At 37.4% G+C, this 15721-nt stretch overlaps 1 protein-coding gene across 1 annotated transcript in view; it reads right to left on the reverse strand.

Annotated features, from left to right (window-relative positions):
- Window positions 1-346: 346 nt before the first annotated feature.
- Ccser1 (coiled-coil serine rich protein 1) overlaps window positions 347-15721 on the reverse strand; it is a 1322544-nt gene continuing 1307169 nt past the window's right edge. The window contains exon 10 of the mRNA XM_032906396.1: window positions 347-3455. Within this exon, the coding sequence (XP_032762287.1) occupies window positions 2976-3455 (480 nt within the window). The 3' untranslated portion in view covers window positions 347-2975. The remainder of the gene's footprint in view (window positions 3456-15721) is intronic.

The following is a 15721-nucleotide window of genomic DNA, read 5'->3' on the forward strand; positions in this document are numbered from 1 at the left end:
AATATATATGCATGGATACACAGGAGAGATATCCAGATTATTCATGACAATTCTATAAGTATGTTACGTTAAATGACTTCATGCATTCCATTTCCTGAATAACAAAATAAAATCCTTGAACAATGTGTATGTCCAGCACCTCAACCTAAGCACGTTGCTCGTGGTGAATTGATTGTTAGACCATGGCAGCAAGAGCGTCATTGCATCATTTAGACAAGGATGAGTGTGGATCAGAGGAGCAGTGATAGTTTGGGAGATGATGAGATTCTGTGGTGACACTTAGCATATAAAAATCTAGAAAACACAACAGTAGACTGTATAGAAAGAAAGCATCGTATTCCAGTGGTTACAAAAGTGGGAATAGTTTATTTCAGGTAGACACAGTTCTCCTTCAAGGGATGACTCTTCTACACCGTGTGCTGGGAAGAGTCTGCAGCAGAAGTGTTACATGGATATTGAGACTTAGCTACACAAATACATGCAAAGAAGAAAAAGGAGGAGACCATTGCCTCATCAGAAAAACAAGCACTTTTTTTTCCCTGGCCTCATGTCTTTGGATATGTACCGCCTTGGAGAAATGTATAAAACTGTTCAATATGTGGAACAGGCTTAGAAAACTAGAGATTTTAGTACAAAGAAATCAATTCGCTGAAAGAGTGCCCACACGAGGTTGTTAGGACTTAGGAGAGCCACACAGAGGATCTGCTGAAAGAAACCATGCCATTGTTCCTGGCCTGCACGAACATTATGGGCTTGCACCTTCTCCAGGCCTGAGTCACACTGGGTATTACATTGAAACTAGAACACGGATGAAAATACTGATACAGAGCAGGCTCAAGGTGATCGTTCCAAAAATACCCTCCCTTTCAAAATTGAGCAGGTTATCTCAGGGTTTCTTTTTGAGTGTTTCAGTTTAAAAAAGGTTTGTCAAGAAAATACTAGCGTTTAAAACATCTCTTAAAATGTCTATTAAATGACAGGATATTTTAAATAGATTATTTCTTACAAAGTATAATTCAAAAGCTATCTTCCAAGAAAACATAACTATAAACGTCAAAATGCAAATGAAAAACATTGCTTGTTTCCTTGCATATTTTTCCGTATCCTGGAGGAAAAAAAAACTTTGTTTTGTTTATCATGCTGGGGTATTTACACTTTTAAATTATTCTTACAATAGAAACCAACTTTCAATACAAATCAAGTTGAATTCTACAACTAATCATTTGTTTTCATAATTTTACAAATATCGTCCAGCTCATAAAGCACATCAGCCTGACTTTTGCAGCTTCTAGAGCATGTTGGGAATGTTTGGCAGCAAGCTGCAGTGCCTTTTTCTGTTCAGCAGAATTATAAACACACACACACACACACACACACACACACACACACACACACACGTGCACACAAGCGCACACGCACACACACACACAGACACACACACGCACACATGAAACACAGAAGCGCTCGTGTGATATACATGCATCACTAGCAAAATAAAAAACGTACGAGCACAGCCAACCTTCAATAATTAAAGCTGGGAGGGGCAGCTCAGTATTCTCCCCCAAAACGTAGAGTTCAAATGTATTTTTATATTAGGCGATGCATGTTCAGTGTAGCTCTATTATTAGCGGCTTAGTCAAATGGCATACTAAAACTGCCATGCTGTTTCCCCTTTGTTCATCTCATTTTGGCATGCTGCTGGAATCTGCTTGTTAGAGAATGCATGAGAAACAGCACATGCACTGGGTCCGATCGTTTCATTTCATCCACTATACTGATTGTGAGTAGTTACTAGCCCTGAACTCTCCCTAAGTAAACGGTCATTTGATACTTCTACTAAAAGAGCATGGTGCTTCTATTTAGAATTTTTGATCTATCTCTGATACATTTAAATATGCAACATATTAGACCTTACATGTCAAAGGCTAATATTTGCTACCAAAGGAAACTGAAGCATTTTCGTTAGATTTATTTTGTAGCTCCAATTGTCAAAGTCCACATATTTCATATTTTATTGACAATCTAGTTGAGCATGTAGCCAGAATGTTAGATATAAGTCATAAAAACCAAACCAAACCAGTCATTCTGTTTCTTAATTAAAACATCATGGCTTAATGACTGTAAAGTAAACCTAGATGTAAATAAAAATAAAAGAATATTTTGAAAATACAAAAAAGTGTAGCAAATAAATATATATTTTAGAATATTAAGTCATTGAAATTTAAAGGAAAAAATGTTCTTTAACCATGATGATAACCACAGAGTGTGCCATTTGGCAAAATTATGCTGACGTCACTTTACTCTGACATTTTCATACTTTCTATATCAGTAGGAAAACAAAAAAACGAAACTAAAAAGCTAAACCGTGTGAAAAGCAGAGCTGTGACTTTCTATCCTTTGTGAACCAGTGTAACTAAACATTCTAAAAACTAGAGAAATGGTCCTTCCCTCCCAATAGTTCCACAAGCTTGAATGTATGTAATAGAGAGACACAGGTATCTCAGGTTACAAGCAAACGAGCTTCATTACACTAACAAACACACCACCTAGTATAAGCTTTAAGTCTCTTCTGCTCTTCCTAGCCACTATGTTATCTATCTGTACACTTCCTTCCTCTACTCATTCTTCTAACCTACTTAATAGTAAGAGCATCAACAGAGAGCTATTGGATAGTACTTTCTTGAAAACTCAAAGCATATTAGCAATTGATACAGAAAAAAATATAAATAACTTAAAGACCACATAAGCCAGATAGATCATCCCACTCATTATACACGGATGTTTCCATAGCAAAGTCTTCTGAACAATTCGACCTAGTAAGTCAACATACTCAACCTGTCATTTTTTAGAAATAAAATAAAAGTCCCTAAGTATTTGCTTACAGATAAAAATAAAAGTAGTAAAATGGACATGGCCACTTTTAGATGGCATGTGGGACAGTAGTCATCTCTATTGTTCACAGGGCATAGATCATTCTATCCATCCTGCTGGCCCAGAGTCTGGAATTCTGTTGTATGCAAATTGTGGTGGAGAAAAACATTCTTTCTGCTGTATGTATGTAAGGAGATAGGTCCTCTGGGTGGCTGTCCAAATCTGCCTGTAAAGGTTGAATGCTGTCGGGACAGAGCTGCTGGGTCCTTTGGTTTCTCTGAGAACATGGACAGCCCTTCTGGCTTAGCTGCTGGCTTCAGGAAGCTCTGCCCCATCGTTGTCCTCGAGTTCTGAGTCATTTCTGAGGTGACAGCTTCATGACTTCCCCTTGTATGTTTCATAACTCCTAATTCTTTGTCCTTCAAGAAATTGCTTAGACACAGACCTGGGAGTTGGCAGCTGTTCTTGTAGGGACTTGTCGGGTCAGCTGCAGAGTATCTAAAGCGGTCCTCGGTGGGAGTATGTATTGCTTTTCTGTCCCTTGTGCTGTGACTTTGGCTCATGGTTCGATTTCGATGTGTAGTCTGAGAAGGAAACAGAAAAGAAAAACCATCTTACAAAGTCCTGTAGAGACAGAAATGATCGCTAAACCCTTACGTACAAACGTGAAGTATCTCAATGAGTGGGAGCAACACAGCACAACCTCTCTGAAACTAAACCCCCTCGCATTACAGTGCTCCAAACAGGATTAAACGGTCAATTGAAATAAAGTGGCATTTTGAGCTTTGAATTCTATAGTTTTGTCTTGAAATAAAGCTTTGTGGTTGGAGGGGTGATGGATTAGTACAAACAGCCACTACTTACTCATGGTTATAATCCTTCACTACATACCCAATCATGTACTCAGATAGTCAAATATACCCAATGTATATAATTGCTGTGGTTTGCCCTGAAGTTATCTGTATTTTGATGCTAATACCACTGCCCCAAGGACAGCTGCCTAGTCACATACTAAGGAATCAGGTGACTTCACCAGAACCTTGTCAATGAATTTGTAAAGTACAGGTGAGGGGCAGGTACAGGATAGAAGGAGGCCTGTCATTGGAGGAGAAGGAAGGATGGGCGGGAGAGAAGTTTGAAGGAAGAGGAGGAGATGAGAAGAGAAAGGAAGAGACGAGAGAGGGGAGAAGCCATGGCAGGTGATGTTAAGATTCTGCTCTGTATATTTACAGGTTGTTATCAATGTTCCTAAAGGATGGATGGTACCGGGCTTTGTATGTTTAAGTGGTCAATTATATCTTACCAATTGGGTCAAAGATTATTGTGTTGTGTGTTCTTTTATGTGAGGGTTTGAGTGTAGGAAAGTGTGTGACGGCAAGAGACACTGGGTCGCTGAGGAGTGGGGATGTGTTTCTACCAAGATATCTAGCAGATATCTTGGGGCACCGCGTTGCGGACCTAGCGGGGTAAAAGACAACAATACTTTTTATTTTTATATTTTTCCAACAATATATAATTCTCAGATTTATGATTTCTTGCACCTACAATTACTAACGTAGTATTAAAACAATTGAAAGCGAGAAAGTTCCTTCAACAATGAAAGGCTAGCAGTAGAACAGAAGAATTTTCAGCACATAGTTTGTTTAGATTTTTAGATGCAGTTTATCCTTTAAATGGAGGCTAAATTGTATGCTGTCTTCTTCCCTCAAGAAGCTGGAAGGTCTGCATGGAATCAAAATGTCTCTCTTTTAATCTTTTTATGGATGAAGCAAGGATTACAAACTGTCATTCACATTCTTCTGAATCCCACAGTGTGTTATAGAAACCATATTTAGGTAGAAACAGAAACTAGCTGTACTGTTATTATCTGCAATAAAACAAAACAAAACAAAAAAGGATGTGTCATCTCTACAAAGAATAACAGTAAACTCATGAGAAGCAGATGAGGAAGGATAGAGCAGAACTATGGAGATCGTGGAGTGATGGGACATCTGCAGATGAAGTCAGTGAAGTTTCCGGAAATGAGAAATGTAAATGAAGTACAGTAGGGTTAAGTACTCATTGAAAATCAAATCTGCAAATCTTGTATCTGTCCTGATCCCAAAACGCTTATACAGCTGTTCATTTTGCTGTGTAAGGACGGTCACTACTTTTATATTAAGCTATACCAAAGCAAAGCCTAGCTATCATCTACAAAGCCAACGCTTCCACAGTCACTGATAGCATTGTCGTCTGGCTTAACACCTGAGAATTGTCTTGTGTCCCCTTTTCTTTATGCTCCTGCGTACTCACTGCTTACAGCTATAATAATAAATCCTCACCTAGTATTAAATACTTCCTAGCAACTCCTGGTGTCTACCCACTTGCCTGGCAATGTCAGGCATTTGATGGACATTTATAAAGAAATTTAATGTTGGAGACTATATTGCATAGTGTTATTCAGTGTATATTACAGGGCACGAATTCCGCTAATGTTTGAACATATTATTCCGCTGTATTGTCATTTCAGTTGAGCCTTCAAGGTCATCATTACTAAAACGTTTTCTGCTGTGTAATAATCTCTACTAACAGTGCTCTTTTGCTTTAGGTTAGACACATCTATTTTGTTGTTGTTGCTTCAGTGTTGTCAATGATCTGACATTCTTATTTTGTATCATGGTCTTATTTGCAGACACTTTCGATCTCTTCCAACATGCAAGAAGATCTGGAATAATGCGCTGAGGATCGAATCTGGGACTGAAACCCACCCCATTACTCAGGACAGACTAAAAGCAGTGTCATTTATCTTTATTATTAAGGACCTTTTTAAGTTTCTTTTCCTTTTCTTTTCTTTTTTTTTCCCTTTCATTTTCCCCACAGTTCTTCCCCAATGCTCTGGGTCTTCCTTATAAAAATAAGTTGGGGCTTCTCTCCCTCTCCGTGGCATAACCTAAGATGCTTTCTAAAGGGTTGACTCTTTTACCACGGGGGTGCCAATCAGCCTTGGTTTAATTGCTGCAGCCAGATGCAGCCATGTGCTAGGCATAGGGGCTCTCATTTTGAATACTGTCAGAAAAATACCATTTCCAATGGAAGGAGAGATTGGAAAATCAACAGCAATAAAGTCAGCAGTAGTGAGTGTCTTCCTGCTGGAATTATTTTCATGATGAATATAATTACATATATGTATGGGATACTATAAAAGGTTCTGATGTTTGTATGCAAAGTTGAGAGTTTAAGTTAAGATGAACGACGCATCCATTATCTATTGTTTCTGTGATTTGTTTGTTCACTCGTTTCTACATGAGCTGCCCATGAAAGTAAAGAATGTTGATGGAAATCTTGCTGACGTTACTTTAATAACCCAGCGTGGTAAATAGTCATTATTCTCTTTATCTATTCATTTGAGACCTTCTTGGATACTTTATCACACCTAATATACATCGGTCAACCTACATAGAAGGTCAAACAATAGAATTCCACAAGCAGCTTAAATGCTCATCCTCTAGTGAATGCCAGCTACCTACAGCTACCGTGGATCTATCACAAAATAAGATGGGAAATATGATCTCTCTTTCAACTTTTGTATGAAATTGATTAGTCAAACCATTTATTTCCATTTTAGAATGGGTTTCTCTTTACACTTTAGACTTTTTAAAAGTTCTGTTATGTTTACCATCAAGGGTACAGCTTACAGTGGATTCAAACAGGATAGGGCCTAATAATACGGTGATTAAGAAGTTTTAGCCTCCATTTATTAGCACGGCACGTTTTGCTGAGCAGTTATGACGCAGATGCTGCATGTGCTGAGTTCTGTTCACATGGGCTTGGCTTCCTGTCCTGTCTTCATGCAGCCTAAAGTTCAATATAAACTCTAGTGGAATAAGATAACTTCTGGGTAGCCACAAAATGTTTAGTTTTTCTAATTTTCTTAGCCATAAATGGATGATTTATATTCAGCAAATGTCTTCATTAAGAATTTTTTTGAACATTAAAGAAATGTTCAAACTAGTAAAATGCCTAATATTATACCTTGAAAATAGTCACATTACATGTTTTCTCAATGGGGATAAAAATAATAAAAGAAGAAAACATAAACACTAGACCATGAAATTATTTTAATAAGTTTTTTTTCCAATTTTTAGAACCTAAACCATTTGAAGAATCTATCTTAACATAAAAGTAATTTCTACCTAATATTAGTAATTTCATATTTATTATTTATTTTGGATCACAAGAACACAAATCCTATCAAAGATAGTTACAACAAGTTTATTAGGGAATATTTTCTAGGCAATAGTTATAAAGGAATGGAAAATGCAGAGTGAGGTAGAGTAGAAGGAGAGAGTAAATTCCACACGACTAACTGTGACAAGCAGGTGGAAAGTTGAAATATTTATTATGATCTGGCAAATAGAAGGTAGCATTACACCCTTATAGGTCATTAATGGATAGCTCTAGACTTGAAGAAATGCTTTAACCTTGATGGCATATATATTTTCATTCTCTAGAAATAAATGCTTCAAAGGAATAATAATTGAGAGCTATCAGTCATCAGTAGCTTCAGAAACTGAGTTAAAGAATGATTGTGTGTGTGTGTGTGCATGTGTGTGTGTGTGTGTGTGTATACATGTGTATGTAGGTGTTTGTGTGTTCTAGAATTCAGGAATTCAGTGTTACAGTAGATTGAATAAAAACACTAAAATAAAAGCCGTATATTTTATGGGCTTTACTTAACAAAAAAGGATATATACTTTTTTCATAAATTGATAAATATTTTTTCATACGATATCTAATAAAGATACTCTGATTTTTCCCCCTCTCTAATCTCTTCCCACATCCTTCATAACTCCCCATTACTCTAACACTATGCATTCTTCTCTCTCTTTATAAAAGTCAATTAAATATAAAATCAAACCAGAATAAAAGAAAGCAAAACTACCCACATTTTCCTCAAAATCAAAATTGTTTTCCCCAAACTATAGAATTATGCCACCTTTGTACAACATAGCTCTAAAGCAGCTGGGATATTATATATCCAGAGTTCACAGCAGAGTATTAAATGAGAAACATCTGCTGTTGATGTCAATTATATACATTATCAGCCAATCAGGTCTTTTCCTCACCTGACATTAATGCCGCTTTCATTTCCTCACTGGGACATATAGCCACCACTACAGGCAAATAAATAAATAAATAAATAGAAAATAAAAAGAAAAAAGAAAGAAAAAAACAAGCAAATTTTGTGGTACAAATTTAAAATGAATGATGCCTGGAAATTTACCACCCAATTCATTTCAGTGTCTATAGTATCCATTCAGTATGACCAGCTAAAAGATCTCTGCCAAAAGCAGAGAGCAACATTATCTTGAATATAATTATGGCTATATAAAAGGCAATTTGACAGGCTTATCATATACTTAGCAAAATATACAAGACATTTAGCATCCCCACCCACTCAGGGAACTTTTTGCAAGAAGGGGCAGAAAGATTGTGAAAGTCAGAGAAATGTGTGTTTGGGGGCGGGGGGCGGCAGCTGAGAATGCTGACTCCAGAGCATGGAGCACTTACACGCACTGTGGCTATCTATATGAGGAGGCCTGTACACCCTTCAGCGGGGACAGGAAGCTTTCAACAGGCCCCACGCCTCTCATTTGTGTTTGAATACTGATAATGGCTGACAGAAATGAGATTTTCTTCTGTGGTCCACATGTTCTGTTCCTTTAAACTAACACCAACAATTGCTCCTATCCTGATGAAAAACATTTAAGTCTGGAAGGAAAGTAGAGACAAATCTAAAATGGGGTTTGCTTGAAAAGATACTACCAATTGTCGGGAGACACAGAAAAGGGTGACAAAATGGGTATTATTGAAATGCTCTATATACAAAACTTTAAGGCGTTTTTGTTTTTCTCTACAGATCCTTCGGTTACCATTTTTGTGTTTTTATACTATTATATATTATTTCTGTGCATAAGAATGTATATGTCTTTGAGTTTATGTAAGTTCATGTGCTTTTTCTTTTTAACTCATTTTCTTCTATTTGTGTGGTCCTATTATGGTTTGTTTTTATTTTACTTTATTATTACTATTTAGATATTTTTGTTGTTTTTTTCTACAAGAGGCGGAAAGGGTATTGATTCAGATGGGAAGAGAGTATGAGAGGGTCTGGAGGAGTTCGAGGAGGCAGAAGCCACCATCAAAATATTGTATACTTATTTAATAATATTGTTTACTTAAAAATAGAGCAAAAGAAGAGAAAGAAAATATCATAAAACCAATTCTATACATCATATATATCAATAAAATATTATAGGAAAGAAGCCACCAAAACCTTATATCTTCCACTTCTAGCAAGAATGCAATGACCTTACTCGGAGTAACATTGGTAAAATCAGTGTCTCACTGTCATCGTTTCCCTTTACTACCTGCTAATGTCTAAACAGTCCTCTGTTTATTTCAACAATTCTATTCCATGTGTATTTGACATCTTTAGATGTCATGAAGAGTTTGGTTTGCACTTTAGAAGATAGTTGACATTAAAGGCACTTAATACTAAATGTCTCACCAATATCAATTTTAGACTCCCTTTCTTTGATATTTTGTATACAAAATACTTTTTCCCTTTTTTAAAATGATTATTCCATTTGTTTATATCTCAAATGATATACCACTTCAAGGTTACCCCCTCCACTAAACCCTTATCCCACATTCGCCCTCCCCCCATCTCCTTTGCCTGTATGAGAGTACTCTGGAGCCCACCCACACTCTCCTGCCCCTCCGCTCCAGCCTTCCCCTACACTGGGGCATCAAACTTCCCTGAGACCAAGGGTCTCCCCACATTGCTGTCAGGCAAGGCCATCCTCTGCTACATATGTATCTGGAACCATGGATCCCTACAGGTACCCTCTTCAGTTGGTGGTCTAAACTCTGGGAGAACTAGGTGGGTCAGGTCAGCCTATGTTGTTCTTCCAATGGGATTACAATGCTCTTCAGCTCCCCCAGTCCTTCCGCCAGTTCCCCCAGTCCTGCCAGCTCCACGACCAGGTTCTCTGAGCTCAGTCTGATGTTTGGCTCCAAGCATCTGTATCTGCATGGGTCAGTTGCTGGCCGTACTTCCTCAGGAATCACAACTCTAAGTCCCCGTCAGCAAGTGCCTCTTGACCATGGCAACAGTCGTGGGTTTGGTGTCTACAGACATGATAGATCCCTAAGTGGGCCAGTCACTGGTTGGCCCTTCCTTCAGTCTCTGTTCCATTTTTCTGTCCCTGTTCTTCCTTTGAAGAGGAACATTTCTGGATTAAAAATTTTGACCTGGGTGTGTGGCCCCATCCCTCTACCACGAGCTGTGCCTATCTATTGGAGCTGATATCTACAGGTTCAAGAAAGACTTTTGAAAATGTTCTTAAGTGATAATACAAACAAACACGGAACATTTATTTTGTAGCTCAACAAATGAATGGTAAAATATATCTTCAGAATAGTCCATACATATATAAGTCTCCAGAAGAGAGTCTATTGCGTTGATCATTACGTGGAATGGTTTATTGATTATATAATACTCTTCCCATTGGTAATTACCCCCAAATTAAAGGTCATAAATTTGATAATCCATATAGGTTGGTAGTTTCTTCATTCTTCAACTTCCAAGACATACACACACACACACACACACACACACACACACACACACACACACACATATTTTCTTTGCTACACAATAGAGGTAAATGCAGATCTTTCAAAGAGACATGAAAATCTTTCAAAGACATTCTGTAGTCTCAGGTATTTTGAGCTGTATCCTTCTCATAACACACAAAGAATATCATGAAGTGCAAGATATACTCAGAAGAAATAGCAAAGCCTTCATAACCACCAAAGCAATATGACATTACATCAATCTATTACAGATCAAGGAATTTGAAACATACATCTTTTAAACAACATTTTGTCAATACTGTTGAACATGAATCAAATAAAAAGGATCATGGAAGAACAGGTGTTAATCTCCTTTTCCCAATGTGTAATTTTGACAGATGGAGGTACACTCCTTTGGCAAAATGAAAGCTTAGAAAATACTCCCGTTAAAGTATCTATATGTCAGTCACCTGTTTTTTTTTTTTAATGATAGCATCTTGTGCAATATTTTTGACACCACTGCAAGCACTTTAGTCTCTGAATGTGAATGACAGTGGTTAGATTAAACTCAGATTTATCAAAGTAAAACTTTGAGAACTCTAAGAGTAGCAGCCACGTATGAATCAAAATCAAGATTAAATAGCATCTAACATTATTTAAAGTATTAAAATGATTTCAGTAGGTAACTTCATTAGTTCAAAATAAGCATTAAAGTCATAACTTCTGAGAGTACAATAAGTGAATGACAGAGCATAATATACCATGTGTTCATCTAACTTAATGAGTGTATGTAAAACATAACTATAAAATCAAAATATCATACATTTGAAACTCTGTAGCATTGTCTAAAGCATTGCAAAAGACGATTGCTATGTGAACAGTAATTTGAAATGGACAATGCAAGGACACATTTTTACAGTTCTAGGGCTCAAGGGAAGTGTGGGACAAATGTGAATTAGAGCAAGCCTGGGCTTCATAGCAAGATCTTACCTCAAAAGAAGATACTATTTGTAAATGCATAGACAAATATAAATATCATTTAGTAAAATATTGCTATATATAATATATATAATTTTATTTTCTGTACTGTATGTTTATGAATTATCTTAAATTGTTCTTTTCACACATAATCTCAGTATATATTAGATTATCTTACAGATATTTTACTTCATATATGAATAATTTTTCCATACATTAGCATTTTGCGCCTAAAATACATGCTAGATTCCTTTTATATTTAGGAATATTTTATATTATATTTAGTTCCGTACATATTTTCAGAGTAACCATCACCTTTACAGTTACTTTTCCTGTCTGTGAAGCAAAGTTAATTCCTCCCACTTTCAGAAAGGTCTCCCTTTACTATTTCTAGTGAATGCTAAAAATTGTCTTAATGGGATGCCCTTGGCACTGTGACAAAATGGATTGGCAGGATCCTGTGCACAACACTTCCTATAACATACATCTGAAGAGAGACACACTTTAGAGACTGCTCTTTACAGGTTTCCAAATGAATTTGTGAGTATGTAATATTATAGGACACAAACATCTCTCTTGTAAAATTTAACCACACTGAGTTTCTAACTTTTGATGAATACTTTCAATAATAATTGAATTTAACATTACTAGGTAGGTTAGAGGTTAAATTACTTAAATAGAAAGGGACAAAATTAAACTGATAACCCTTCAATATATTTCTTTCTAAATACATCGTATGCTTTGTGAGTGTGAAGTACTTGCTTAGGGTTTTATGATCATTATTTTTTAAATATCACTTTTCCTTAAATCCATTGTACTAATAGATACTAGAAACATTTATAAACAGAAATCTTACTTGGCAATAGTAATTAAAATGCATACGATAGTAATTAAAACGCATGCAATACATTTCATCTACAGCTTTCCTCCTCAAACTAAAGAATCAATGGGGCCCCAAGGAGAAGAGTTATACAGTGTCTGACTCAATGTGCTAACAAACACTGTAAACACAGAACGTTTCTCAATGTAAGAGAATAGGGGAAACATGCTAAGTTACGCTGAACTAAGAAACTCCTTTGATTTTTGTCCCCATGACATTTTGAGGAGTCCAATAAGGTACATGTGATTGCCCCTTTCCTTTCAGCACAGATGGACAGACTCTCTGCAGGGGTTCTGACATCTCCTGGGAAGGTCCACGCTGCTGCTGCTATCTGCTCCTTGAGTGGAGAAGTCTGTTCTTGGTGATAAAGAATTTTTTTTAAGGTCTTGGAAACACCCTACCAAAGAGAGGTAATCCAGAAGTCATTGCTGCTTTGCAAGCAGAAAGTCCTGCAGTGAGTTCAAGTGATAACAAAAAAAAACTTCAAAGCTGCGGCTGGCAGGTTTGTTTCTTTCAGGTTCCACAATGTAACAAGAGGCATGGAGGAGAGAAGAGCCTCAGTTAACCCTACTTGCTGAGCTCAGTGACACACTGAAGTCCTGTAGGGGATACTAAATCATCTTGAGGAAAATTTGAACTCAATGAGGAAGTAAATCTGCTCCCAAATTCCTTACAAATTTATGCATATATTTCCACAGTAGCTTCACCAGTTTGTACATCCACCAGCAATGAACGAGTTTCCCTTCCCCTGAATCTCCCTGTCATATGATATCATTTGTTTTATTAATCTTGGGTATTTTGAATGAAGGAAGGTGAAATTTCAGCATAGTTTTAAATTGCATTTCCTTAATTGCTATGGATGCTAAACATTTCTTTTTTTTTTTTTTTTTCTTTTTTTTTTTTCGGAGCTGGGGCCCGAACCCACGGCATTGCGCTTCCTAGGCAATCGCTCTACCACTGAGCTAAACCCCCAACCCTAAACATTTCTTTAAGTGTTTTCCATTCACGTATATTTCGTTCTTTGAGAACTCTCTGCTTGGTTTTGTACCCCACTTATAAATGAGTTACTTGTATGCCACACAATAAGTTGATTTTATTGTTCATCTCTTTTTGTACATGTGTTTAGGTTAACTCCTTATGATTTAGTAATCTTTGAGGAAATTAATCCCTTTAGAAACCTGACTGCTTTCTCTCAACCGTCATTAATTACTTCCTGTAGCTCTTCATCAAGGGCCATGTGACATTTCTCCCATGTATGTTGACATATAAATGGGATAGTAATTGTGTGGGTATTGTTTAGATATTCACATTGCTGAGATTTTACGGGTAAGGCAGGAAGAATTGTTGGAATGTAGCATCATATCAATGAATGGTATTCCTGAATCTCTGATCATGGTTCACAATATTACCTTGGGAGAATTTGGCTATTTCAAAGGTCTTCTTATGTTCAAACTAATGTCGCATACTATATCTTTTAAAAAGGATTTTTACACCCCCATGGAGCCTCCAAGCTTTATTCGCCTCGGCTATCTTTCAGAAGCTTGTACAATTTAAGGGAAACCAGACAAAATTAAAATTCTGGTGATGTACATAGGGTAATGAAGTGATGACTACAAGAACTTGAACAACCACACTGGAAATCAGCCTGGCAGTTCCTCAGAAAATTGGGCATAGTACTACTTGAGAACCCAGGTATACCACTCCTATGCATAGACCCAAAAGATGTTCCAACATATAACAAGGACACATGCTCCACTATTTTCACAGCAGCCTTATTTATAATAGCCAGAAGCTGGAAAGAACCCAAGTGCCCTTCAACAGAGGAACAGATACAGAAAATGCACATTTACACAGTGGAGTACTACTCAGCTATCAAAAACAATGACTTCATGAAATACTTAGGGAAATAGGTGAAAATAGAAAATATCATCCTGAGTGAGGTAACATAGTCACAAAAGAACAAAGATGGTATTCACTCACTGATAAGTGGATATTAGCCCAAAATCTTGGAATACCCAAGATACAATTCACAGACCACATGAAACTCAAGAGGAAGGAAGACGAAAGTGTGGGTGCTTCAGTCCTTCTTACAAAGAGGAACAAAGTACTCACAGAAGGTAGAGAAAGGAAAGGACTTAGGAGGAAAAGAAGAGGGGAAGGGGAAAAGGGGAGGCATGATAAGGTAAGGGAGGAGACTAGGATGATATACAGAGAGTCAGAAATTTGAACTGAGGTGCAATGGGGGATGAGGAAATGGGATTAGCCAACAGCAAATCCCAGATGCCAGGGAGGTAAGAGGCTCACAGGACCCAACGGGGTTGAGATTAGCTGAAATGCCCAACAAAGGGGAGGGAGAATCTGTAGAGACCATATCCTGAGGTTAGGCAAAGGCCACTGTTGGGGGATGGGGCAACCCACTCATCTCCAAAATTTTAACCAAGAATTGCTCCTGTTTAAAGGAAATATGGGGGAAAAGTGTAGTGCAGGACTGAAGGAAAGGCCATACAGAGACTGTCCCATCTACAGATCCATACAACACACGGTCACCAAACCCAGACACTGTTGCTGATATGATGAAGTACTTGCTGACAGGAGCCTGTTATAGCTGTCTTCTGAGAGGCTCTGCCAGAGCCTGACAAATACAGAGGCAGATGCTTGCAGCCTACCATTGGACTAAGCATTGGGACCCCAGTGGAGGAGTTAGGGAAAGGACTGAAGAAGCTGAAGGGGTTTGCAACCCCATAGGAACAACAACAATATCAACCAACCAGAACCCCCAGAGCTCCCAGGGACTAAACCACCAACCAGAGTACACATGGAGGGAACCATAGCTCTAACTGCATATGTAGAAGAGGATGACCTTGTCTGGCATCAAGGGGAGGAGAGGTCCTTGGTCCTGTAAAAACGTGATACCTCAGTGTAGGGGAATACCAGGGTGGGGAAGCAAGAATGGGAGGGTGGATGGGAGGATAGGAGAGGATCCTCACAGAAGCATGGGGAGGGGGATGGGATAGGTATTCTCCAGAGAGGAAACCAGGAAAGAAGATAACATTTGAAATGTAAATATATAAAATACCCAATAAAAATTAATAAAAAAGAAAGAATAAAGAGCTTGTATTTCTGCTGATGATCTGGTGACTTGATACTAGTTAAAAGCCCTTCAAAGCTTTTGCAACATCAAAAGAACATTATGGATATGTACATGGAAATAAAAAAATGAGCAGGGAATTTGAAATTAACTAATATCTATTTTCTCTTCAGCTTTCCTAAAATGTTTTCATGCAGAATAAATAATAAGATAGAGTAAAATAAGAAATTATCGTATGGAAACTTATGGTCAAGATATCATTGCACATATGTTATAAACATTTTTTA

The sequence above is a fragment of the Rattus rattus genome, chromosome 6 (genome assembly GCF_011064425.1).
Source record: "Rattus rattus isolate New Zealand chromosome 6, Rrattus_CSIRO_v1, whole genome shotgun sequence".
NCBI classification, from domain to species: domain Eukaryota; kingdom Metazoa; phylum Chordata; class Mammalia; order Rodentia; family Muridae; genus Rattus; species Rattus rattus.